Raw genomic sequence first — 25,481 nt, forward strand, 5'->3', positions numbered from 1 at the left:
TCCCTTAAAAGGGCAGACGGCAGAGCCCTTGTAGTGGGCACTTTGGAGGGAGCGGGGCACTTGTGTGCCATTATGTAACCGTTTGGAACGGACTTGATGAAGGGAGCAACGAAAGCCAATGTAATTTCCATGACAACGCAGCGCCGTCTCATATTTGGACCTCTTATATAGCCTACTGTCTATGATTTGGACCCTTCATTCTAACATTTCTTATGAAACTTATTTTAACATAACATGAATGTGTACAATGTAACTGATGTATATATTAATATCTTTCCCTCATGTTCTTTTTCTTTATCTTTTTTTCTTTAATTTATTTTAGTCTTCAGCTTGTTCTTTTCTGATTAGTATTCTTATGACATTGAACATATTATAAATACATTTTGTATATTGTAGGCTATACAAAGTTGTATGTCATAAACGTGTAATCTCTGTATGTTTTGCAACAAAAATAAAATAATAAATTAAAGTAGACAGCTGTAAGCACGTCCCAGTCGGGTCCGTCACTTATTGGCTTCCCCGGAAACATTTCCGTTGTGTTCTGTCCTATTTGCAGCGCGTTTCTGATTTGTTTGTGTTGTGAACTTTTGTAGCGCGTTTCTGTATTTGGTTGTGTTGTGAACTTTTGCAGCGCGTTTCTGTATTTGGTTGTGTTGTGAGTATTTGGAGCACACATGTGTTGTGAAACTGATGAAGATGTTTTCTTAATTTGCAGGTGTTTTTCTATTTGCATGTGTTTTCTTCAGTTGCAGCGCGTTGAGCTCTCTCGGCCACCGTATATTTCTCTATCATTTATCATCCACATAATGCTTATTAATTCACATCTACCAAAGCAGTCAACAATGAAGAATCAAGCATGGACACCAACCTATTTGTTCCTCAGTATCTTCATGTTTTATGCTGGATGGTTCTGGATCACTCATGTCTTCAATCTCCTCTTTAATAAACTCCATCTTTAACAGTCACACAGATTTCAGCTGCTACTCCTGGAGTTTGTCCTTCTCTTGTAGGATGATGGCAATATCCAAACCACGCCTACCGGTTACAGAGGGCAGTATCAGAAGATACAACTAGGCTACTAGTTGACTCGAAACTGAAAAGACGCCGTTTTATCGTGAGTCTCCGTGACGAGTTAGTCCGCCCCAGCTCGAGTCTGCCCGGGCTCTTCCTCCTGACCGCCAAGCAGGTCTTGCTGTTAGCTTAGCTTAAACAAAAAAAGATGGCTGACACTATTTGTACATTCTGTGAGTGAGATCCCACCCTCTATGGGCGGGTTGAAAACATGCGGAACTAGCTCCTACTACTGGCTGTAGTCATTAGCCAAAAAAGCCTCCGATGACGCTAAATTATGATTTTTGCGTCATCTGAGTTTTTTTTCCAGACACACAATACAGAAATCTCTCGTCTCATGGGGACAAGAGAGAGGGAAGCAACGATTAATCGTATCCAAAATAAAAGTTTGGGATTACATAATACATGTGTGTGTACTGTGTATAATTATTTTGTATATATAAATACACACATTGCATGTATATATATTTAAGAAAAATTTGTTACAATATTTATATATAATAAGAGGATGGAAAGGCGTAGCGCCAAACATTAGTCCCAAACTGATGAGTGATATCTTCTTGCGGTGCATAGATCCAAAAGGAAATCAAAAATAAGAATAAAGAGATCCGCACACAAATATAGGCCAAAAAACCCATGGGATTTTATTGTCCAGAGGCCACAAATAAAGTGCAAGAATGCAAAATGTTTTCGGGTTCAACCCTTCATCAGTGTCATGTGTTACCAAGCGTACACCTGCGGTCATTTAAACACTTACCGTAATCCATGTAACATACCGTAATCTGACTTGATCCCATATACATATATTTACATCAATAATCTGACCATCAATATGAACATAAATATACTCATTCCCATTATTGAATATCACAAAAGATTATTCTCATCATCCCTACACATCACACGATTAGACATTGCAATGCATAATGAAACAACATTTATAGAAAACAATTGAGAGTATATTCCTCATTAATGCCTAAAGGATATAGACATTTTAGGTCAAAAATCCATTTAAATTCCCTCTGCAAAAGTCTCTGCTCCAAATGACCACCCCTACGCAACTGTGTTATAAGCTCTATAACGACGAAATTTAATTTCGAGATTGAATGGGACATCTCATTAAAATGACACGCACCTGGAGATTTTTGGTCTTTCCTTCTGATAGCGCTCATATGTTCACTGATACGTATCTGTCTTACCTACGTATTGTTTGTCACATGGACAAGATAATAGGTAAATCACATTGGTAGAAGCGCATGTACGGCTACTACGAAAGGAAGAACATCTACGGATGTGTCTACATGCCGCGCACTTAAGACAGGGAAAGAAACCAGTGTCCTTGTTTATACGTCCATCAGGACTAGTCTTTATGAGGGTGTCGGATTTGACCAAATAGTCTCTAATGTTTCACGCTCTATATTGTGAAAAAAGAGGCAGATCCGCAAAAAGACTCTCGCCCACTGGATCACACTTAAGTATATACCAATGTTTCTTAATCACATTCTTGATCACTTGACTGTGTGCAGAATAAGTAGTGGTACAAACTACAGAGTGGGACTTCTTTTGTTTGTCCGATATATAGGATGATTCTCGTACTTTTTCCAAAGCGATATCCAGCCATTTTTTCGGATAACCCCTAAGAATAAAACGGGTATACATTATAAGCCGTATAAGTTCGTTTCAGGGAAAGATCCTTCAACATGTCAGGTTCAAGTTCTGATCCTGATTTTTTAGGAAGAAAGACTCACGAGAGTCTTGGATGTGCATCCTCCACGACGACGATACTACAACACCCGAGGTACAAAACACGTCAAGGCAGAAGGGGAAGAAAAAGTGGGAACTCAATCCATGAAAAGGAAAAGGATGTACAAGACCAAAGTCTAGTGTTTAACTTATCCACGATCCCTTTTAGGTACTGAGGAGCAACTGCTGAACAAAGGTCTGTCTTATGTTCCTCCTACACCTACCGATCCCCTTCAACTTAAAATCGAGATGTTTAAATTTTATAGATCTATCAAACCCAGAAAAGTTAGTAAAGACAATGTTTAAAATAGTCCAAGTGACTACAGTGGCTCAACCATTAGTTTAACAAGCGACGAGAAGTCACTGTAGTCACTTGGACTATTTTAAACATTGTCTTTACTAACTTTTCTGGGCCGGCAAGTTTCAACAAGTGTGAGCCAGCTCTCAGATTTCATCAAAAATATCATAATTTGTGTTCAGAAGATGAACGAAAGTCTTACAGGGTTGGAACAACATGAGAGTGAGTAATTACTGACATAATTAAAATTTTTGGGTGAACTAACCCTTTAAGGAACGTAGGACTTTAACTGAATTATCAAGGCAATCTGATGTGGTTTGAAAACCAGCTGATAAAGGTGGTGGTTTAGTCTTGATGAATAAATTGGATAATATTTCTTTAGTGACATCGTAATTGTCTGATGCTACATATTATATGAAACTGGATAGTGATCCTACCATTCCTTTTAAGATGGAGGTTGACATGTTTTTACTTGAATCACATCAAAGGGGTTTTATAAATCAATCAGAGTTAAAATTTCTGACTAATGATTTTCCTGTGCTGCCTTCTATGTATGCTTTACCTAAGGTACATAAATCTGTGAATAAGCCCCCAGGACGCCCCCTATTGTAGCTTCCAATGAAAGTTTGCTGGAACCTATATCTCAGTATGTAGATCGTATTTTAAGACCTTTGGTTGAACATCTCCCCTCATATCTAAAAGACACTGGTGATTTCTTGATACAATTATCTGAAATTAGAAAGGAAAGAACCCAATAATATATTTTTAACAACTATGGATGTGGTCTCATTATACACTAACATTCCTCATAGGCAAGGTTTAGTGGTGATGAAACATTTCTTAATCAAAGAACTGAGAAATCCCCTCCTTTTGAATTTATCATTGATATGATCACTTTACTTTAAAAATTATATATATTTCCTTTTTGAGGATAAATACTATTTACAGAAGCAGGGTGCAGCCATGGGTTCCAAATTTTCTCCAGATTATGCTTCCCTATTTACATCTGGAATAATAACCCTTTTTTAGATAATATTGTTATGTGGATGATGTATTTTTAGGGACTCAAGACAGCTGTTTGATGAATTCGTTGAGTTTTTGAATAATATAGTGGATTCTATTAAGTTCAATGTGGAAGTTGATTCCCATTCTGTCTAGAGATGCACCGAAATGAAAATTCTTGGCCGAAACCGAATAATAATGAAACGCTTGGCCGAAGGCCAAATACCGAACGCGGTGTTTCGCATTTTTTCCATTTTTCAATTTTTTCACCATTGCATTAATTAAATAGTAAAAATGTGCTTTTTACTATTTTGTCTTGCTTTCAATTTTGTCTTGCAAAAAAAAATCTAATTACAAAAATCTAATTAAAAAATATTTATTTAAAACTGAAAATGTTTTCAACATTCCAGCAGATATTATACAAACAAAGCACAATATAACTTAACATAAATAAATTAGTAAAATAAAAAATATTTTTTTCCTGGCCATCTTTGAAGTCCCCCTTCTTGAATAGCCTATGTTAGGCCTATAACTGACTGCTGAAAGAATGTAACTCTGTATACCTACAACAACAGAAAAGTGCATTGAAAAGTGCAAAAAATGTGTCTGAACCCACAACAAATGAATAACAGTCCTAGACATAAGCCTACTTTTAGCCTAATTCTTCAGGAAAAGTGGCAGGTTCTTCTTTATGAAAAGTAGCTTCTCTGCTTTCTCACATGAAAGTCGGTTCCTCTTCTCATCGATGACATGAGATGCAGCACTAAACAGTCTCTCGCTGTCGGTGCTTGTGCATGGACCAGACAAGTACCTGGGATCAGAATAGTTACAATTTTAAATATTGCAGTTTTCTGACAGTTGCGCATTTCAAAACAAACCATGTCTCAGAGATAATGAAATGGTTGAAAACCGGTGTAGGCCTACTATTTTACTACACTGAAAATAGTACAATATACATAACATAAAATATAGGTAACACTTTAAAATAAGGTTCCATTTGTTAACATTATTGCATTAACAAGCATTACATACATAACTAGCATTAACTAACAATGAGCAATACATTTGTTCCGGTATTTATTAATCTTTGTTAAAGCTACACTGTGTAGGATTTTCTCCCATCTCGCGAAATTGAAAATGTTTATGACTACCAACTGAATATTACTTTCTAGCAACTCCCATTCCGAGGGCGTTTTAACTCCTACGGTGGCCGTATTATTTCAAATCTGCCGGCAGTCACGAGTAATCTCCCCCTCGCATTCGTCACGGCGCCACTGAGTGTAAAAACGCGAAAGGCGAAGCTTGAATTTCCAGGTATGTCCCTCTTTGGCTAATGTATTTTCAAGATGGAGGCGCAATATGGCTGCCGCCATTCGAGCGAGTCGCTCGTATGTATTCTAAATGGCAGATTCTACGCTTACGAGAATACTTGATTAGTTGGTAGAAGTAATTACACATTAATGAGTACATATCATTTTGAAAGAACAAAGTGTTTTTTGCAAATAAATCAACTTAAAAAATTACACAGTGTAGCTTTAATGTAAGTTGATCAAAATACAATTGTTCAATGTTAGTATAAGCGCATTAACTAATGTTAACAAATACCACTTTTGATTTTAATACTGTATTAGTAAATGTTAATAAATGCTTTTAATAAGTGTTTTTCATTGGTAGTTCATATTAACTAATAGCCTAGTTAATGTTAACAATAGAAACTACTTTGAAAAACTACTTAAGTGTTACCAAAATATAAATAAAATCTTAAATTAATTTTCCATACAAGAAGCCTACCTGCGTGCCATCTGTGCCAGGTCGGGAAATCGGCCTTGATTGGTCCTCCAAAATCCGAGAGGGTTATTGCTCCTGGGGGTGGGGACTTCTGAGAGATAACCATCTAACTGTTGAGCGGTTGAGCTTGTCTTCTGTCTTGCAAAGGGTTATTCTCTTGGAGGATCTCATAGAGCATGTCAGACAGCGAGACGATGCGCGGCTCATCTGTAGTACGAGCCCATTTTCTCTCTGCGCTGTTTTCATCTCCTTCGCTATGCATCACCTGACCATCTCCATTTCCTAGCGGCTTTCCCAAAAATCCAACTCGGTCTGGATCATTTCTCGTGTGCGCAGCTTTTTCCCCACATCCAAGTAATGATCTTTATATCATGGATCAAGTAGAGTCAGTACAGGGGTTGTGAGTCCGCCTGACTAAATCGTGTGCTGACAGCCTCTAAGAGCGCATTTTTTGTTGTTTTCACCACTTTTTTAAAAGATGCTTTAGTGCTGCAAGTAAGGGTATAACGTCTGCCACAGATGCATCAGATAAGCTTATCTCTTTTGTTATCTGCTCAAAGGGGGCGAGTAGAGAGAGATCGTTCTTGATTAACACCCACTGGTATGCAGTGAATGTCGCGGGCAGATCATGATCTGCTATGTATGTAGCCAGGACTCGCTTTTGCGCAAAAAGAATTTCCAGCATATAATATGTACTGTTCCACCTTGTGCTCACATCTTGTTGGAAATGTTTTTGTGGTTGCTCCGAACTGTTCTTGGATAGATTTTAGGCGTGCATAGGCAAGCAGGGTTGCCGGTTGAATTGTGTGTGCCATACACTGTATTCCGTTCAGATCGCTATCTTCCATGGCTTTAGCCGGATTTCTTGCGTTGTCACTGACTACCGCATGCACTTTAGATCGGTCGATACGCCAAGTGTCAAACATGTTGGCGAACGCCTCAGATATGGCTGCAGCTGTATGGGAACCCCTAAACTCTTGTGAGTGCAGCACAGTCTTTTGTAGCTTGAAATCTGTGTCGATTCACTGCATAGTTAAACTCAGCATACTGGTGGGGCTTACATCCGAGCTCCATATATACGTCGTAAAGCTAAGGGCTGCAATATCTGTAGCCAAGAGCTCATGGATGCGAGTTGAAACGACGTTATACATCTCAGGTAAGCACACATCTGAGAAATGCCGGCTACTAGGCATGGTGTAACGGGGCTCAATATGGTCTATAAGCCTGCGAAATCCAACATCCTCTACAACCGAGAATGGTTGATCATCCAATGCGATGAATTCCAGTATCCTTTTAGTAATGCCTTTAGCTTTGGCACTGTCATTGGCAAACTTTTTTGCCTTTTCTAAGAAGTCAGCCGCAGATAGAGTGGGTGTGCTGGGACTGGGAGGAGTTACTTTCCTTTTTGCTGCTGCCGCCGTGTCTTTCGTACTCTGCATGCTGTTCGGGGTGTCTTGATTTTAAGTAATAAATTAAACTTGTAGTGCTTTAAGTTTTTGCAGATGCACTTCCTCTGGACAATTCAGCAGAACAGTGTCAGCAACCGGCCGTTTTTGCCTTTTTCTCAGACACTTTAAAATGCTTCCACACCGCCGACATGTTTGCTGCATTTATAAAGCGCACGTCTCTCACGTACTGGTTACTATTTGATCGCGTCATCAAAAACATAATTGTTCCGCAAAATGTATTCAGTCTTTTTACTTATTCGGAATAATTTCAGTTGCCGAACATTCGGTGCATCCCTAATTCTGTCGTTTTCCTTGATACTAGAGTTATATTTGAATCCGGTACGTTATTGACCTCTTTATATTCCAAACCAACGTACAAAAATAGTATTCTCCATGCACCAAGCGCTCATCCATCTTATTTTAAAAAAGTACCAAATTTCTTCGACTGAAGCGTACATGCAGTGTAGAATCAGGTTTTGAACAACAATTGGTGATAATGTATACGCGTTTTATTCTTAGGGTTATCCGAAAAAATGGCTGGATATAGCTTTGGAGAAAGTACAAGAATCGTCCTATATATCGGACAAACAAAAGAAGTCCCACTCTGTAGTTTGTACCACTACTTATTCTGCACAAAGTCAAGCAATCAAGAATGTGATTAAGAAACATTGGTATATACTTAAGTGTGATCCAGTGGGCGAGAGTCTTTTTTCGGATCTGCCTCTTTTTTCACAATATAGAGCATGAAAGATTAGAGACTATTTGATATGTGATATATTTATATGAGTACATAATCTATTTGTACTACTGTAGAAGTTTGGTGCCATTCTGGGCATTATTATTGGGGTAATTTATGAGATACATCATAGGATCCGTTAGCGCCTGCACTAAGCTTCGCTTACAGGTTCCTGTGAAAGGCTGTGTCAGCTGTCAATCATCATCAGGGCGGCTCTTCAGCGTCTCCCTGCTGTTTTAAAAGACTTCCAGCACGTCTCGTTTGGCAGCAGTGTGTGTTTGTTCAGTGTCCTGAGTTGCGTACTTTGTATCAGTTTAATCGAATCCCATTTGTGTTTGTGTAATCTAACATTCATTTACTTGGTGTTATTTTGTGCTTTACACCAATGTTCTGAGTTTAATGTTCTTTAGGCCTATGTGGGAAAAGAGAACAGGTCAGTAGATCGCGCGATGTACATTGTGCCCATAGTAATGTCAGGTGTTAGACACACTAGGTAAGAAGTGTGCGCCACCCTTTGTATTTTTGTTTTCTTAGTTAGAGAAGGATTTTAGAGCGTTGAATTCTCTGAAGGATACGGTTTATTTTTTTAGGTTGGAGGTTGTGGGGGAATAGTTTAAGGGAATTATTTTGTTATATTTGGTTCTTTAATTTGGCGCCACTTAAGTTCCTTTTCCCTATAATTATTTGTATGTTATTTTTCCTTCTGTGTGTTTTCATTTACATTGTTCATAGCTCACTCACTGCATCTAGTGGCTTCGGCTTTTTGTTATAAATTATCATGTTTCCAACACTTTGTGTATTCTATTCATTGTTCTTTCTGCTGTACCCAATCAACCAGCAGTAGTGTGATATCTGAAGGTTGCGTTCCATCTCCTAGACCAGTGTTTCTCAAACTGTGGGGCGCGCCCCACTGGTGGGGAATAGAGACGTGACAGGTGGGGCACGCCAAACTGGAGGAAATGTTCCTTTTTATGCCTTATATGGTAATGATCAAATCTTCCGGAATCTGGAGCAAGACCCTAGCGCACTAGACTAGAGAGTAGAGATTTTTATTTCTGTGCCCCTGAGAGTACGGTCCCACATATGGGATCAGGGCTCTAGAGTGCGACCAATTTGGGCGCACATGCGACCAAATTTTGTAAGGGTGCGACTAAAATTGTTCCTAGGTCGCACCGGTGCACCTAACGTCCTCGCATCCGCTGCCTCTCCACAAACTAAGTGTTTGTTCTCCTTTGACGGAACTCACACTCTTCTCTCACGCTTAATGAGTGATGACGGAGGACAGAATTAAACATTCAAACGTAGCCTGGTTACACTTAAGGTCTGTGATATTAGTCTGATTTTATTTTAGATTTCGGCTTCCAAAGATTATAAAAAATAATATATTGAGGTAAAACCATTAAAAACTATAGCCGCATTCTATCTAGTGCAACTTCTTCTCTTCGCAGCATTACACTGTCATTTCTCCCTAAAACTCAAACCTAACGACAGAATCAGCACGATCGGTGATTGTTGTAAAATGCAGTCTAGCTACTGTTGCTAACTTGCGAGACGCGTTAAATAATTAAAAGAGCTATTAAAAGCACAAAATCTGCGCAAGAGATGTTGTTCGCAAGGCGGCACGCGCTCCGAAACCGAAACCAAGACAAGCAAATTATAGCCTACTTTGGGTTTAATGTGCGTGTCTAAACGATCAAATGTACACAAAAGTATGTCAAAATGACCGGCTTGGAGATTCACTAAAAACAGTTTATGTCTTAAATGGACGTAGTTATGGAAATAGTTGGGAGAATATGGTGCATCAGATCAATAGCAGATCTGCACTCGGTCTTAAAGGGGCCGCAGTCTAGTAAACATGCGGACGATTGCGCCATTACTGCGAATCAAACAACAAGAGAAAAATCACTACAAAGCTCTTGAAAGAATAACTTCAGCTTTATTAAGCATTAATCTATTTATGAAAAATTATGCAGTGTTATTTTACATTTGATTACTTTATTAGATTTCTTTTTAGACTAATATATATAAAAACAAAAAGAACCGATAAGAATACAGTTAAAGTACCGGATCGATAAGCAGTATCGGTAAGAGTAGGAATACCGTTAAAACCCTTTACTCCCCGGTCAATGCTCCGACAACAGCCCAGACATGAAGCTACTTCAGCCACCATTCTCCCCAGTCCCTGGTAAGATGCCAAGCCCTGGTCTTTCGTCGGAGATGGCATCCGACTCAGAGACGGAGGTAGAGCCTATACCGCGCCTGAGCTAGAGACTCAAAATAGTTAGTTTGGCAGCTCAGTGAAGCACTTTAAAAAAAAATTTTATTTATTTTTATTTATTTACCTACACCTTATTCTTGTTTAAAATCATTTACATAATATGAATGTATATAGAGCGTGATAAAAAGGTGACCTTGGAATTGTGGCGTTAAAGGTGACGCGAGCCGAGAAAAATTTTCAGTGCACCCAAATTTTGTGCTGGTGCACCTAAATAAAAAAGTTAGGCGCACCAGTGCAACCAAGGCAAAAAGTTAGTCTGGAGCCCTGGGGATTTAGAATGTTCAGTGAAGTGACAACACTGCTAGATTCAAATTGTGCTTTCGCGCGTTGGTGGGCGCTGAGCCAGAGACGGACGAGCTCAGCGCTGTCATATATCACAACTATGCAGTGTTTTCAACCTAATAATGTTTATTTTAGGTTTCAGCCATTTAAATACACATAAGCACGAGTAAAACAATGCATTTGGAGTTTGTCAAATACACACTGATGTCTGTAAGGAAATTAAGGCGATCTGTCATACAGTGTTATTGTGGCTGCGGTGTGTCACGTGACAAATATGACGCGTCGCCATGGAAACATTAAGGGGGAACGTTCTAAAATAACAATCGCCTTGAAAAAAACAAACAATAACAAAACATTGATCATTTCAATTTTTTAAATTAGTAAAAAAAATTGACACAGCTGCACTTTTATTTTCTCTATTTTTTTATTTCATGCAAGTTATTACGACACAGCTGCACTTTTATTTTCTTTATTTTTTAACTTTCTGTTATTTGATGTATATAGTTTGTATTTTAGATACAACTTGTTACTCTGATACTACTTGTTAGTTCAATAAATTGGAACATGTTAAGCTTGTTGCGCATTTCATTAGCATTGTGTTGGGGCGATGGGGCTTGAAAATTCCTCCTTGTCTAAAGTGGGGAATGACCAAAAAAGTTTGAGTGAGGAAAAGCATGAATGAGGAATATACTCTCAATTATTTCTATAAATGTTGTTTCATTATGCATTGCAATGTCTAATCGTGTGATGTGTATGGATGATGAGAATAATCTTTTGTGATATTCAATAATGGGAATGAGTATATTTATGTTCATATTGATAGTCAGATTTTTTTTTTAAATGTTAACAATTTATCTATTTTTTTTTTAATAGAGGATTGTTGTGATATGTATAATGATGTAGACTATTGATGTAAATATATGTATATGGGATCAAGTCAGATTCCGGTATGTTACATGAATTACAGTAATAAGTGTTTAAATGACCGCAGGTGTACGCTTGGTAACACATGACACTGATGAAGGTTTGAACCCGAACACGTTTTGCACTTTATTTGTGGCCTCTGGACAATAAAATCCCCTGGGATTTTTGGCCTATATTCGTGTGAGGATCTCTTTTTTTCTTATTTATATACAATATAAATCAAACATAAATTCAGTGTATACATGCAAATATTTCTTTCTCTTCTGTGTGTGTGTGTGTGTGTGTGTGCGTGTGTATATATATATATATATATATACACACATATTATATTATATACTCATATTATATTATATATATATATATAATTAATCAAATTAAAGACTAAATACAGCTCTAGATTAGAGAGCACTAGCCTTAGCTCTACATTATGTACCATTATTAATATTGTTAATCAATGTTAACATCAATACATAATCTTACATTAGAGACTAACAAGATTTCGTGTATATTACATATTAAAGGGATAGTTCACTTTGAAATTAATTTTTGGTATGTTTTAGCTTACCTCAAGGGCATCCAAGATGTAGGTGTCTTTTTTTCCACAGTAGTTTCAATTTTTATATTTTTAGGTCAAACCGTTCTTGTCTGTCAGTCATATAATGCAGGTCTATGGTCATTATCTCAAAACACAAGAGTCCAAAATTGAAACTACTGCGGAAAAAAAGACACCTACATCTTGGATGCCCTTGAGGTAAGCTAAAACATACCAAAAATTTATTTCAAAGTGAACTATCCCTTTAACACTAAACCTGAGCACATAATGTGTTCATTAGTAGTTTAAATACCTCATATCTCAAGCTGGTTCATGTCATCTTTCACATGTGGCAACAACACACTGACTGAAAATATCCATCATCCAGCGAAAATACTCCACAACTGTCCTTCATTTAAACTCTTACACGGTCGTTAAAGCATCTTGGATTAAAATTAACAAATAGTATACAGGTCTTTAAACTTTCAGCGCTCGTGTCCCTCTTCTGCGCATCCTCTAGCCTATTTGTTCTTTTGGATTTACATGGCAAACTAGAAACCATTTTAGTGTATTACTGCCACCTATTGGATATTTACATGCACTGATTTTTGTAATTGAATAGATTCTGAAAGCTCTGTTTATATGAACCATAAACTTTGCAATTCAATGCGCATATTAGTTTACATGAGTATTACGTGCAGTCTGAAGCCAAACAAACATTAAGCGCATGCGCAGTGCGTCAGTCAGAGCCGGAGAAAGACAGACAAAAAACTGACGTCACAAGAGATTTTCTCTTCTGGGGCCGTATACTCACCAATGAGGTCCGGACCTCGTCATTTTTGTGTATATAATAGTAGTATATAATAAAGGTCGTGAAATAATTGCCAGATCTTTACTCTACTTTGGTTCTGCAAGGATATTGTGCAACGCCAGGATACTCGTCCTTCTCATCTGAGCTCCTTCAGTCTAACAGCGCTCGTCACTGTCAACAGGGTTGAGATGACCAATCAAATCAAAGTAGGCGGGGCTTATTCACAGAAGCTGCTGACGTTTCAGTCAACGGTTATAAAGTACGAGATAAGATGTAAGTAGATAAACTAAACATTAATATTTGACAACTGTTTTATGATAGAAATGTTAAAGGACCGACAAAAATAATCATGTGTGCAAACTAATAAACTTTTGCCTAATTTCGCAATTTTGAATTGAAAATAACCACCTTTTTTTTCTTTTTCTTTTTTGCGTGATTCATGTAACGTTAGCCTAATGTAATTCGTAACTGTTAATGTGACTAGACAAGAAACATTAACGAAGCCCTTTTCATCATATTAGGCATAAGATTTATAATGAATGTGCACATATTGTGTGTACCTACCTTGTAGCTCTCAGTAAATGCACATAATGATTCATGAAACAAATAGCTATCAGCTTTGTTTACCTTCTTCACTGACAGAAGAAAACACAGTATCAATCAAAGCTCAGCACTGGGAAGGGAAGAGCTACAAGGCAAAATGGAGACTGAGAGAAAAAGAAAGAGAGAGGATGATGAAGAAGAGAAGAAGAGCAGGTACTGACAAATAACTTATTCTACTGCCCACTGACATTATACAATTATTTGGCCTTCCAATATCTTAGAATGCACATATAGATCTGTGATACTTTAGCAAGCTCAGATTTGAGACCCTGCGTACTTCCCTCTTGAAAGGTTTGAATTTTCATTCAGATCGAGCAGTGGATCAAATCAGAACAGTTTTAGAACATTTATTATACAGAGTCTATGGATGACAATTTGTCTTAACATTCTTTCACAAACCTCAATTATCTATCAATTAGTATTGATTGCTTGACAAAAATAAACAGGGCCATCATGTTTAACTGAGCTGCTGAAAACGTCTTTGTCTCCAAAAGTTCCCTGTTTTCAGCTCATTCAGTATGGTCATGTCTGAGATCTTCTGTAAATTGACACATTACGCTCATTTTATTGGTGTCAACCATAGACTGTAAAAAAATATGGACGTAGTGTCCGTGACGTCACCCGTAGGTTTCTGAAGAGCATTTTTGAAGCCTAAAGTGGGCGGAGCCGGCCGTTGCCATCTTGGCCTCGCGTCACTCCCGGATAACAGAAAATGGGCAAAGAGGCGGGGCGGGTGGGGAGGTAATGCTATGCTATATGCTACTGACAGTACCAAGTCTGCGACTGCGCAGGGCCTCGCGCTAAAGTGACAGTTGATGATGTAAAGCCAATTAAAAGTTCCTGTTTTTGCCCTTCGAAATATTATAATAGTTAAAAGACATGGCAACAAGTGAGACTGTGTATCGTGATTCTGTACTATTCTGCTAGTTGAAAATGTATATGCAGTAACTTAAAGCTGCCGTCGGCAAGTCTGGCAGATTGGGTCGATTAGCCAAAATGTTGAATGTTTACAACTCTCATGCCCCTCCCCACTACCAGCGAGCACCCTCCCATCAAGGTCGTGCTCGTCAGTGCGTCACTGTGCGTGTGTACCTGATTTTCTGTGAACGCGTCCGTCTCTTCAGCATCTATCAACACCATGGACTCGGAGGTAGGCTGCCCTGGCTAATCTATCCATAGATAGCAATAACCGAGGAATTGGAAGCTTGTTAGTAGATTTTCTCTCCGCCATCACGCTTCATGCAATCTCCAGGCGAACTTCAGGCGTGGCGTGTGCATGTGATATTAACGTCCGCGAGTGAGGGGGGATCTGTGGCGTGTGCACGACCTGTGATTGACAGCAGTGGCGCCTCCAGAAATTTTTCATAGGGGTGGCCAGATGGGGCCACTTAAAATCTTGGGGTGGCACACCAAAACTATAAACCATTTTATTTTGCAATTATATTTGGCATAAGGTGTACATTTATTGCAAACAAAACAGTTACTGGGGAAAAGCAGATACTGGCAGATACAAATAAAAGCAAGGACAGAAACAATCACATCTTTGCTTTATGTAACAGGACTTTCCCAACAGGGATCAATAGTCTGATTCTGATTACCAAATTTCCAGATACTTACATAATTGTGATGAATTTAATCCTTTTTAAGTTATTATTTTGCAGTGTAAGATTACAGTTAACACCTTTAAATATTACATAAATGTATTATGTATTTTTATTAAACTTAATGAATGTATAACTCAGCAGCAAAAAGTAATTCTTGAAAAAATCTGCACAGTAATTTTATAAAATCTAAATATGTTAATAAAAACAAATTACTATTAGTTCTCTTATAAAATTAAATCAGGCAATCATACATTTCACAATTTTATATTTGTATATTAATGTCAAGAATTCAGAAGTGTATATATTTATATAGCCTACACTACAAAGAAATAATATACAATTAAATTATGCTTATTTTAAATGTATTGAGCAGTCTAGGTATACAAAAATATAGGCTTTTAATAATCGGCCAGTGCGCAAAACCATGATAATATGAAACGCTTCAAAACAGAGCGCACAAAGCGCGTATGCGCATCGCGGGTGCAGAATGATGTGCTCAAAGAAACATGGAGTCACAGTGTGCAGCGCTGCACAAGTGCGCATTTAAAAGTTCACGGCACAAAGTGAAGAAATGTCGAGCGCACAAATCCTAGTGTATATCTGTCCAACAGTTTATTGATCATTTGTTTCACCGTTTTAAATTCCAGTTATTGTGCGTTTGATGCCGATTCATAGTCCTTGTGATGTGTGTGATCTAACATGCACACGGTAGTGAGTCGTTTAAAAACAGCAACAAACTCCAACAAAATAAAGTAATTTTATGCAAATCCACAGCCTTTTATCTACAGATCATGCATTATAATGTGAATATATCATATTGGAGAGAGTTTTACCGTGCATCCAACCGGAAGAGGCGCGCGCTGTTTGAATACTGAATGGAGAATGATTGACAGTAACAGTATACTGTAACCATTTGGCACTTAAAAAGCACATGTCACGACACATAATCCCCCGTCTTCTTTTACTAAAGAATATTTTTTACTTATTTACTTACCGGTAGTCTTCTTCGTCTTCTTTCTTAACTTCTTTTGAAATTGTTGACCGACGGGCACGCGCTGAGCTGTTGCTGTCTGAGCGCGCAACAGCGGCACGGAGGGGCGGGGGAGTACTGGCTACTGTGTGCGATCGAAGGTCTAGAGCGGCTTGCCTGCCTGGCTGTGCATTATGGATGAAATGCATAACTGATGCTACTAAAATTTATACTGGCCATTGGGGTGGCCAGTAGGGTGGCCAGGAGTCGGCCAGGGGTGGCCACGGGAGAAGCTCGGGTTTTTTTCTAAAACCACCTTATTTATGTTGTTCTGTCGGATTATAGTGTCGATTACACTGAATATGATAAAAAAAATGTTGCCGACGGCAGCTTTAATATTACTCTGAGAGAGTGTGTGTGACACTGATTTATGTGCATACATGTCAGTCACTCTTTTTTTATAGTGTATGGTCCGTCAGCGCGGCATCGCTCGTCAAGTTCATAGAGAGCTTATTCAGTCCATTTTAAATTCTGATTTTGGCCGCCTCTCAAATGGGTTAAACCATAGATATATTAACGTTACCTATGAAGTTCAAGTAAATGCGCTGGAAATCCGCGCTCATGTAAGGATGTGCATTTATTGCATGGACGGAGAAAGCGCCGACACCTGCAGGTTTTCATCTGACGGTACATAAGCATAATTATAATCTATCTGTTCCGTGAGAGCAGAACGAACGAGCCTTTATTGACGTTTTTAAATCTGAAAACTCCAAAAAGCAACGAAATTGTCAGACATCCATTAGTGCATGTTCACAGAGGAAAACAACTGAAATACAGCGCTGGTTGTTCTCTCGAACGATACTCGACGACAACGACGGAATCCAAAGCCATGGGCGAAGTAATGGGTGTATTAAATTGTATGAAATAAAACGAAAAGCACAAACACTGCAGAGATGGCAAGTTCAGCAGCTAAAATTTGCTGAGGTGAAGTGACGGCTAGTAACAGCAGACAAACGGCTAGCATTGACATCAGCGGCAATCCACCTGTCACTCAAGTGGACACACCCTTAATTATGCAGAACTTTAAATATTAATCAACTAAACGGATGAGTTATAAAAAAATTCACCCCCCTCACAGTTGTCATGAAGGGCAAAATTAGCTGTATAGACCAAAGCCACATACAGACACCAGGCTGTAAACACGTTTTTTTCTGCTGTAAAATTTGCCATTTTAACATGGGGGAGATACAGATTTGACTCACTTTTGACACCAGCCTCAAGCGGCCAGTCAACGAATTGCAGTTTAACTCACTTCCGTGTTGGTTTCAAGAGAGAGACGGGGAGGTTGCCGCTTGGTGTCAACAGGCTGAAACAAACTACAGCAAACATTTCACTTCAGTTTGTCTTTGCTCTTTCACCTCCATCTGGTCTGAAATAAACATGAAAGGGATAGTTCACCCAAAAATGAAAATTAGCCCATGATTTACTCACCCTCGAGCCATCCTAGGTGTATATGACATTCTTCTTTCAGACTAATACAATATGAGTTATATAAAAAAAATGACCAAGCTTTAAAAGGGCAGTGAATGGCCGTTTATGTTTTGAAGTCCATAAAAGTGCATCTATCCATCATAAAAGTAATCCACATAGCTCCGAGCAGGGGCGCAACTACCCAGTGTCAGAGGGGTATGCAGCAACAATTTTGGCGCCCTGTATGTCTGACAGCACAGCTAACATGAACAGCTAATGGTAAAACAAAATCTATAATGATTCCATGCATGTTAACCAGACTTATTGCATAAGTTATGTTTTCCAGCTTCTATCTAGTCATTTATTGTGCATGCTACCTTATATTTACCAGTTGTTATTTTACCTAAAAAAAAAAAGAAGAGATATGTCATGCATGGGATTGGTACCATAAGGTTTAACCAAAATCTAAATGTAGCCATCAGCAACATTAGTTTGCATTAACTTAAGAAACACTAGCCAGTCTGTTAACATTCATATTTGCAAGCCTCCAGGTTTGGGAGCAAATCTATGCATTATTCCATGGTAAACCAGAGATATTGCATTAGTTGTTTTCCAGATTCTTGTCATTTATTGTACATGCTACCTTGTATTTTCCAGTTTTCAGCTCAGCAACCTCGGTTTTGCATATTCTAAGCTAGCCGTAATTTAACCCCCCATTTTGCTGCTACATTCCCAGTGTTAGCAAACGCTAGCTCGTCTGTTAACATGAATATTTGCAAGCCTCCAAGCACACACAGATGTCACACTTTAAATCTGTTGCCTTTCACCATCCACTTATTTAGCTGCTGTCACATCCCTTGACATGCCATCTCCTTTTCCCTCTTTCTTTTTCTATTTTTAGAGCCTGACAGCTTTTTTGCTTTATCCATCTTTTTCGACGACAACTCACTACTCGTACCTGCTCGCTCAGTGCTCACGGCGCCCCCGCCCGCTCGCGATATTACCGCCCCTCTCTTCTATGTCACAATTCTATAATGGAATCTTACGAGGGCGCCGGCGCCTACTCTAGCCGGTTAGTCCTCTAAAATGTTATATAACATTGAGGAAATGCAGGAATGATTTGGAAACGCACAACAGCAGCTACCTATAAAAAAATAAAATAAAATAAAAGTAAATATATATATAAATTTTTTTTACCATCGCTTTGGCGCCCCTATGCGCCGCATATAGCTTATACCCACTTTTTGTGCCACTCTTTCCGAGGGGTTAATAGAGGCCTTCTGAAGCGAAATGATGAGTTTGTGTAAGAAAAATATTCATATTTAACATGTTAGAAAGTAAAAAAAAAAAAATAATTATAATTAATATAATATAAATAATAAGCAGCAAAAGATTTGCAATTTTGTATCTGAAATGTTTTCACCCTAAACTGCTTTATTTTGGTACGAGAGATATAAGGGCACTCCCCCTATATCTTTATTGCATCAGATATATTTCTTGCGTCACTTTACTCACAGCTGATTGGTCCAGTTTTGGTTTGCGATCTCTAACCCAGATTAAAAGCAGTGTAGCGTAAGTTACCATGGCATTGAACACCGCTAAAAGACAATCCACCTTCTTGAGCTCAAAAAACATCTCTGTTACGTATGTAACCCTCATTCCCTGAAGGAGGGGACGGAGAGCTGAGTCACCTTCGAGTGTAAACTAAACGAGATAATGGAGATTGGCGCACATTTGCTTTTCACTGAGGATCCGAGATAGTGACTTGGACGAATGAGTTAAGTGAATGAGTGAGTGAGAGTAAAAATTAAACGAGCTCAAATCCGTCTATGCGTGGATCTCTGAGAAATCAAAGCTTGGCAAGAGTAATATCAACTCAAATAGGCTATACAGCATATACATGTTCTACGATATGACATTGTATATTATTGTATGTATATTTAAATGATTTAAGCTTTGTACAATATATACTCAAATGAATGGAATAAGCAGCACAATCACAAATCAAGTGTTAATTGCCGTCTCTGCATGTGTCCGTCTCTCAGCAACCAGCTCTAATAGCTTATAATGAACTAAGATTCATATACATTAATTACTACTTGATATTTGAATGTTTTAAACTTTGTATTGTTACATCCTGCCTATTCTAGGCTATGTAAACAGAGAGACCATGCGGAATTGCCATATAAATAAATATATTTATTAAAGATAAATAATTAACAACATAGGTTAAATAAAGTCAGTATAGACGTTAGGTTGGGAAATAAAAATGTATGCAACAAAAGAAATGAGGTGTCATGCATAAAGAAACAAAAACGGCAAAAAGGTGTGGGAGAGGAGGAGAAGCGGCAGCCGGCCACAAAGCAATGTGGAGGAGGAGCCCGGCAGATCCGTGACAGTATGATGTCCCATAGGAACCTAAGACTCGTGCTTCGGACAGCACATGCGCATTGGCTCGTCTAGCCTGAAAACTAAGGGTCTGTAATAAGCCAAGAGGAATGGATTTGAGCAGCAGCGTGGAAATCAACGCTGTTGCTAAAACACGGAATGGAGTTTAATTTATTAGGGCATTCCTGAAGTGGAATGGATTTGACTGACAAGTGACTGAAAAGTGAGCAGACATATGCACTGAACTAGAGACGGTAAAAGTTAGTGGGTCCAATATCATTGGTCTTAAAAAGTGGGTGGGTCTTGTCCCACCAATATACAATGGTTCCGACGGCCATGGGTCTACCTGAGCGGTCCCGAATTGTCTCCATATCACTGCCAGGGGATGGAGTTGCCACTCCCCTTAAGCGTAGGCTGTTGTGAGAGATTGTCGGCTGCATGATTCAGCGGGCCTGAAATGTGAATGAAACGAAGCGACCTCAGATGCTTCTGACTCCATAGGAGGGGGTGGTGGGTGAGTTGCGTAGACCACCTTGACGGTTGATGTACGCAATGGTCGCAGTGTTGTCTGTACGGAACAGTACGTGCTTGCCTCGTAGCGGTGTTTGAGGCAGCCCAGCGCAAGACGTACAGCTAAGAACTTGAGGCAGTTTATGTGCCAATGCAGTTGGGGGCCCATCCACGGGATCCACCACGCCCATCTCAGGACTCGGCTATAAATTATATAAGTGCATTTATGCCATATATTCCTACATTATTTGGTTATTTTTCACAGCTCTTATGATTGGTATCTTACAATATATGTAAACTAAAAAAAAACAAAAAACAGGTATCAAACAATATATTAAAGGTGCTGTTGTATTGAGTAGCCTACATTGAAGTTAGCATTTTAAGGTTAGGTTAGGATAATAGTAACAACAGTTTCTGCCAGTCCTGTCTTTCTCTATTGTAAGTCACCTTTTGTCTTTAATGGATCGAGCCCCAGCCCTAGACGATGAATCATTAGGTTGATTGGATTAGCTGTAGGGGAGACTTTCACCTTTTGTCTTTAATGGCTCTGGGATTGGCTCTTGGAACCGAAGTTCCTGGCCAGTATCAGCATTTGAATAAGTTATGCTGATTCAATTGGACTGGTAGCGCTCTCAAAGTAGGGTGTGTTCATACTTAATTTACATGCTTTGTTCAGAGACTCCACCTCTATGTAATCCCTCCCCTTTTTGAGAAGTATAATTACACTGAATACTGTATTAGATTAGACTTGATGATGATGAACTACAGACTTGGTGATGATTAACTACAGACTTGATGAACTATAGACATGGAAGAATAAATCTCTTCTGCTTATAAAATCCATCTCAAGTCTCCTGGTTTCTGCTTCGATGAAGGAATAAAAAGTTTCCAACAGTGCTCTAAGTGATGTCACACGTTTTTTAGGCCAAACATTTTTTTTTTCACATACAGCAAACATCTCCTCACTATCCGCTAGCTGCCTGTCTCCTGAACGCACTATAAAAACTAAATAAAAAAAACCCCACGGTCTCTGTAGACAGCCCAGGCTCCACAAACAGCAAGAAAAGGAGAAGGGAGGATGAGGAGAAGGGAGGGTCGATTTAGTCTCCGTTTTGTTTGACAATACTTTGAGCGTCAACAAGAAGTGACGTCACCCAACATTGCTTAGAGCACCTTTAACTAAGCCAAACAGCCAGTGATCATCATGCATTTAAACTAATTGAAATAATTCTTGAACAATTATGTCAGCCATAAAATTTGTGTTTTTAAATATAAATAAAAGTTGTTTTCAAGTTAAAGGGATACTTCACCTCTGGGAAGATGAATGTGTATTTAAAATAGGTCATTTAAGTAGAAGAAATGTGAAGAAATTTTTGAATTTGGAGCTTTCTAGACTGAGAAAAGCCAGAAAATGTATTTTTGGCTTATGTGGATGAAAGACAACAACTCCCAGAATGCACTTGCTTCGCTGCCTTAGGAGGCCACGCCTACCGGTAAGAGTGCAGTGGAAAACAACAAGGCTAGCCTACGTGATGAGTTTGCCAGGGATTTAGAGATCGCCCAAAATGTCCGGGATTCAGCTTTTGCGTTCTACAGTCGCCATTCATTCATTATGTTTACTGTGGCGAGCAGGACGAGGCTGACGGCCGCGGGAGAACGGCGCGAGGCCGGTGGCGTCATTACTGAGACGCGCCGGGTCTCGCCATAGACAATATATAAGGGTCTCGCATCTCTCACGGAGGAGCAGGAATTTTCTTAGCAATGGTAAAACGCACATCAACCGAGCGTTCATGTAAACACTACATTCAGATTCACCAATCGGAATGAATTCAGTTAGATTGAAACAAAAGGTGTGCATGTAAACAATGAATGGCGACTGCAGAAAGCAAAAGCTGAATCCCGTACATTTTGAACGATCTCGCCCGCCGGGCAAGTCCGGGAAAAGGAGGATGGTAACCCCTACTTACTCAGCTTTCTCCTACTATTCAGCTTTCTTCACAGAACAAGAGCCTGCTTCCAAAGAAAGACGTCTGACACGGTGTACATTCTGTGAGTGAGATCCCACCCTCTATGGGCGGGTTGAAAACATGCGGAACAGCTCCTCCTACTGGCTGTAGTCTTTAGACTCTGGCCAGAAAATCCTCTGATGACGCAAAATGACGATTTTTGCGTCATCGGAGGATTTTTTCCAGACAAAAAATACATAAATCTCTTGTCTCAGGGGGATATGAGGGTGGAAAGCATGGTAATTCGAAAATACTACAGGTTTTCTACTAATACAAAGCTTAATGCTAAATCCTGAAGTATCCCTTTAAATATATAATCAAACAAGAGAATCTGGTGATTTGGATAATAATTATTATTATTTACAATAATAATACATTTTTTGTTATTGAACTTTCATGCACTGTAAAAAAAATAATCGTAAAAAAACGGTCAAATGACTGGCAGCTACGGCTGCCAAACAAAAACCGTAAAATTAAAGTAAAATATCTTAATTCCAATAAAGTGCAAAAACTATAATTTTACAGAATTTTTCATTAAAAGTTTTAGAAAAAAACACTGTTATTTTACAGGCTTTTCCTTGTTTGAATGAAGATATTTTACCTTAATTTTACGGTTTTTGTTTGGCAGCCATAGCTGCCAGTCATTTGACCGTTTTTTTATGATTATTTTTTTACAGTGTAAAACTTTTATTTTATGGATTTTTCCAAGATTATAATGACCAAACACCTTTAATAAAGTTATGGCACTAAAAGTTCTACTGAGAAACACTATTATTTTACAGGTATTTCCTAAATGATTACAATCAAACACCTTTAATAAAGTGACGGCACTAAAAGTTCTACTGAAAAACACTGTTATTTTACAGGTATTTCCTAAATTATAACGATCAAACACATTCAATAAATTGTCAAGACATGCTCAAGAATGTAATAAAACAGTTTTATTTTAGAAGACAAAATAAGTCTGTAAAAAAACTGTATAAAACTGATTAAAATCATCTCAAACTTTAATTTGCAGCACTTGTGTTTACATATAATTTAATAGTATTTAAACAATGTAAACTTGTAATCTAAATAAAATGGAATTATTCAGACCCCTGGGGGTCACATAGTTAAATATTATATGGTCTTTACATTCAGAATCCTTACTATACAAGTTTATTAATAAGATAAATCAAAACATACAACAAAAGTGTACCAGAAGTGACAGATACAGCAAATAACCAGCACTCCAGCAAACGGCCAGTAATCAGCTTGGTGCATCTGGGAAGAAGAAAAAAAAGGACACACTATGATTCTCTCAAAATGATTTCAATTATTTAAACATGCTTAATACATTTTTATTTAAATTGTCTGTTTGTCTTCTGATTTGTCTGGTATCTAAAACTTATGTCTGATTGAAAAATGTGCATCACCAAAAGAAGGAACATGTAGATTCACAACAATGGACATTCTTTTCCAGAGGTATCATTGCAAGGTAAACGCCTAAAAATGCCAATTTGTATTACAAAATAAAACCAACAATATTTGTATTAACTGGAGGTGTTTTCAGACTGCTGTGATATGGGTAATGAGGGGCTTTCTCTCATTCTCCAGGGAATTAAATATATGATATGTGTTTTTAAAAAAAAGGTATATTCTCATTGTGTGAGCTTATTAAAGTACTTGAGAAATTCTGTCATCATTTACTCACCATCATGTCTTTTCAAACCTGAAATGTAGATATTTTTGAAGAATGTTGGCAACCAAAAAATGCATAAAGGTTTGGAACAACATGAGGGTGAGTAAATTATTTGGGAGAATTTTCTTGTTTGCCTGACTGTGAACTATCCCTTCAGTTCATGTGTGCCAAACTCCTGGAGGGCCAGTGTCCTGCAGAGTGTAGCTCCAAACTGTTTTTGGTTATCCTGAAGATCTTGATTAGCTGGTTCAGGTCAGTTTAATTAGGGTTTGAGCTAAAATCTGCATGACAGTGGGCAAATTCCAATCAAATGTGAGCATCCCTATGCCCTGGGGTTTTTAATATATGCTTAGTAAGGGGCCGTTTATATGACTCAGTTTCCAACTAAAATCGTCTCGGTCTAAACTACTGAAATGTGAATCTGTGAAAACGGTAAAGGCCGATCTGTGTGAACGGGAATCGTTTTAATAACGTTGTCATCTGTACAAAGAAAAAACTTTTCTGTTTTTAGTACATCGTTGTTGTGTAAAGTTCCTAAGTTTGTGTGTTCTTGACGTCTTTTCTTTGAACCCTGCAGGTAGTTACATTTAACGTATCTATTAATAGTTTTACCTATGGAACTTTATATGAAATGTATGATGAAAATGAGTGTAATATAGCAAACCCAAACAAACAACTCAAATTATTCTGTTAAATTGAACTCTTCCACCATATCTAGTTTTAAAATGAATCACTGGGACTTGCCATCCTAGGTCACATTACCATAAATATAAAATAAAATTACTACAAGATAAAATTACTTAAGTTAATTTACCATCGCATGTACCCTTTGCTAACGCATTTGTGGAAGGGGATTCTCCCCTCATTTTGTCATGATCCTGGTCTCTCTTCCTCTTTTCTTTGTCTCCCTCTTGTGGTCACACTCTCACTCGCACACACTATTACACACACACATCCATTTCTCCGCTCATTATCTCTTTCAGCTGTTTCCCACTCACACACACAATCACGCACACACGTCCACTCCTCCGCTCGTTACTTCTCACCTGTTCCCTTTTACCTCTTGATTGTTTCTGCTTCTTAGGGCGTTTTTCCACTGGGTTCGTTTGCTGCGGTCCGAACCCGAGTGCGCTAGTTCCCGGCGCCTCCCGCAGCGTTGGTCTGGTTTCACACTCAATTAATTGTATCGAACCCAGGTGCGTTTGCAGTGATCTTACGTCATCGCAAACGCAATCAAACAATGATATCGACAGTGATACGCATGCGCGGGATACTATACTTCCTGAACAAGCGCGCACCCGAGTCCGTGTTGCTTGCACATTAACGCGAACCGCGC

The 25,481-nt window shown here is 38.5% G+C and overlaps 1 protein-coding gene and 1 long non-coding RNA gene across 3 annotated transcripts in view; both read right to left on the reverse strand.

Moving 5' to 3' along the window:
* Nucleotides 1-25,481, reverse strand: part of LOC309506498 — a 301,633-nt gene that overhangs the window by 97,887 nt on the left and 178,265 nt on the right. The gene's annotated exons all lie outside the window — the stretch shown is intronic.
* Nucleotides 1-25,481, reverse strand: part of LOC309506365 (uncharacterized protein) — a 43,475-nt gene that overhangs the window by 2,965 nt on the left and 15,029 nt on the right. Inside the window, exons 1-2 of one of the 2 annotated variants that reach the window (XM_082180253.1) lie at nucleotides 12,917-13,056; nucleotides 869-1,204 (exon numbers count right to left, since the gene is read on the reverse strand). The exons of the other annotated variant lie outside the window; for it this stretch is intronic. Coding sequence (XP_082036379.1) covers nucleotides 869-953 — 85 coding nt within the window. The 5' untranslated portion in view covers nucleotides 954-1,204; nucleotides 12,917-13,056. Of the gene's footprint in view, nucleotides 1-868; nucleotides 1,205-12,916; nucleotides 13,057-25,481 lie in introns of those variants that run through there. 2 annotated transcript variants of the gene reach the window in all.

Source organism: Leuciscus leuciscus, assembly GCF_965113295.1.
Source record: "Leuciscus leuciscus genome assembly, chromosome: 9".
Taxonomy (NCBI): domain Eukaryota; kingdom Metazoa; phylum Chordata; class Actinopteri; order Cypriniformes; family Leuciscidae; genus Leuciscus; species Leuciscus leuciscus.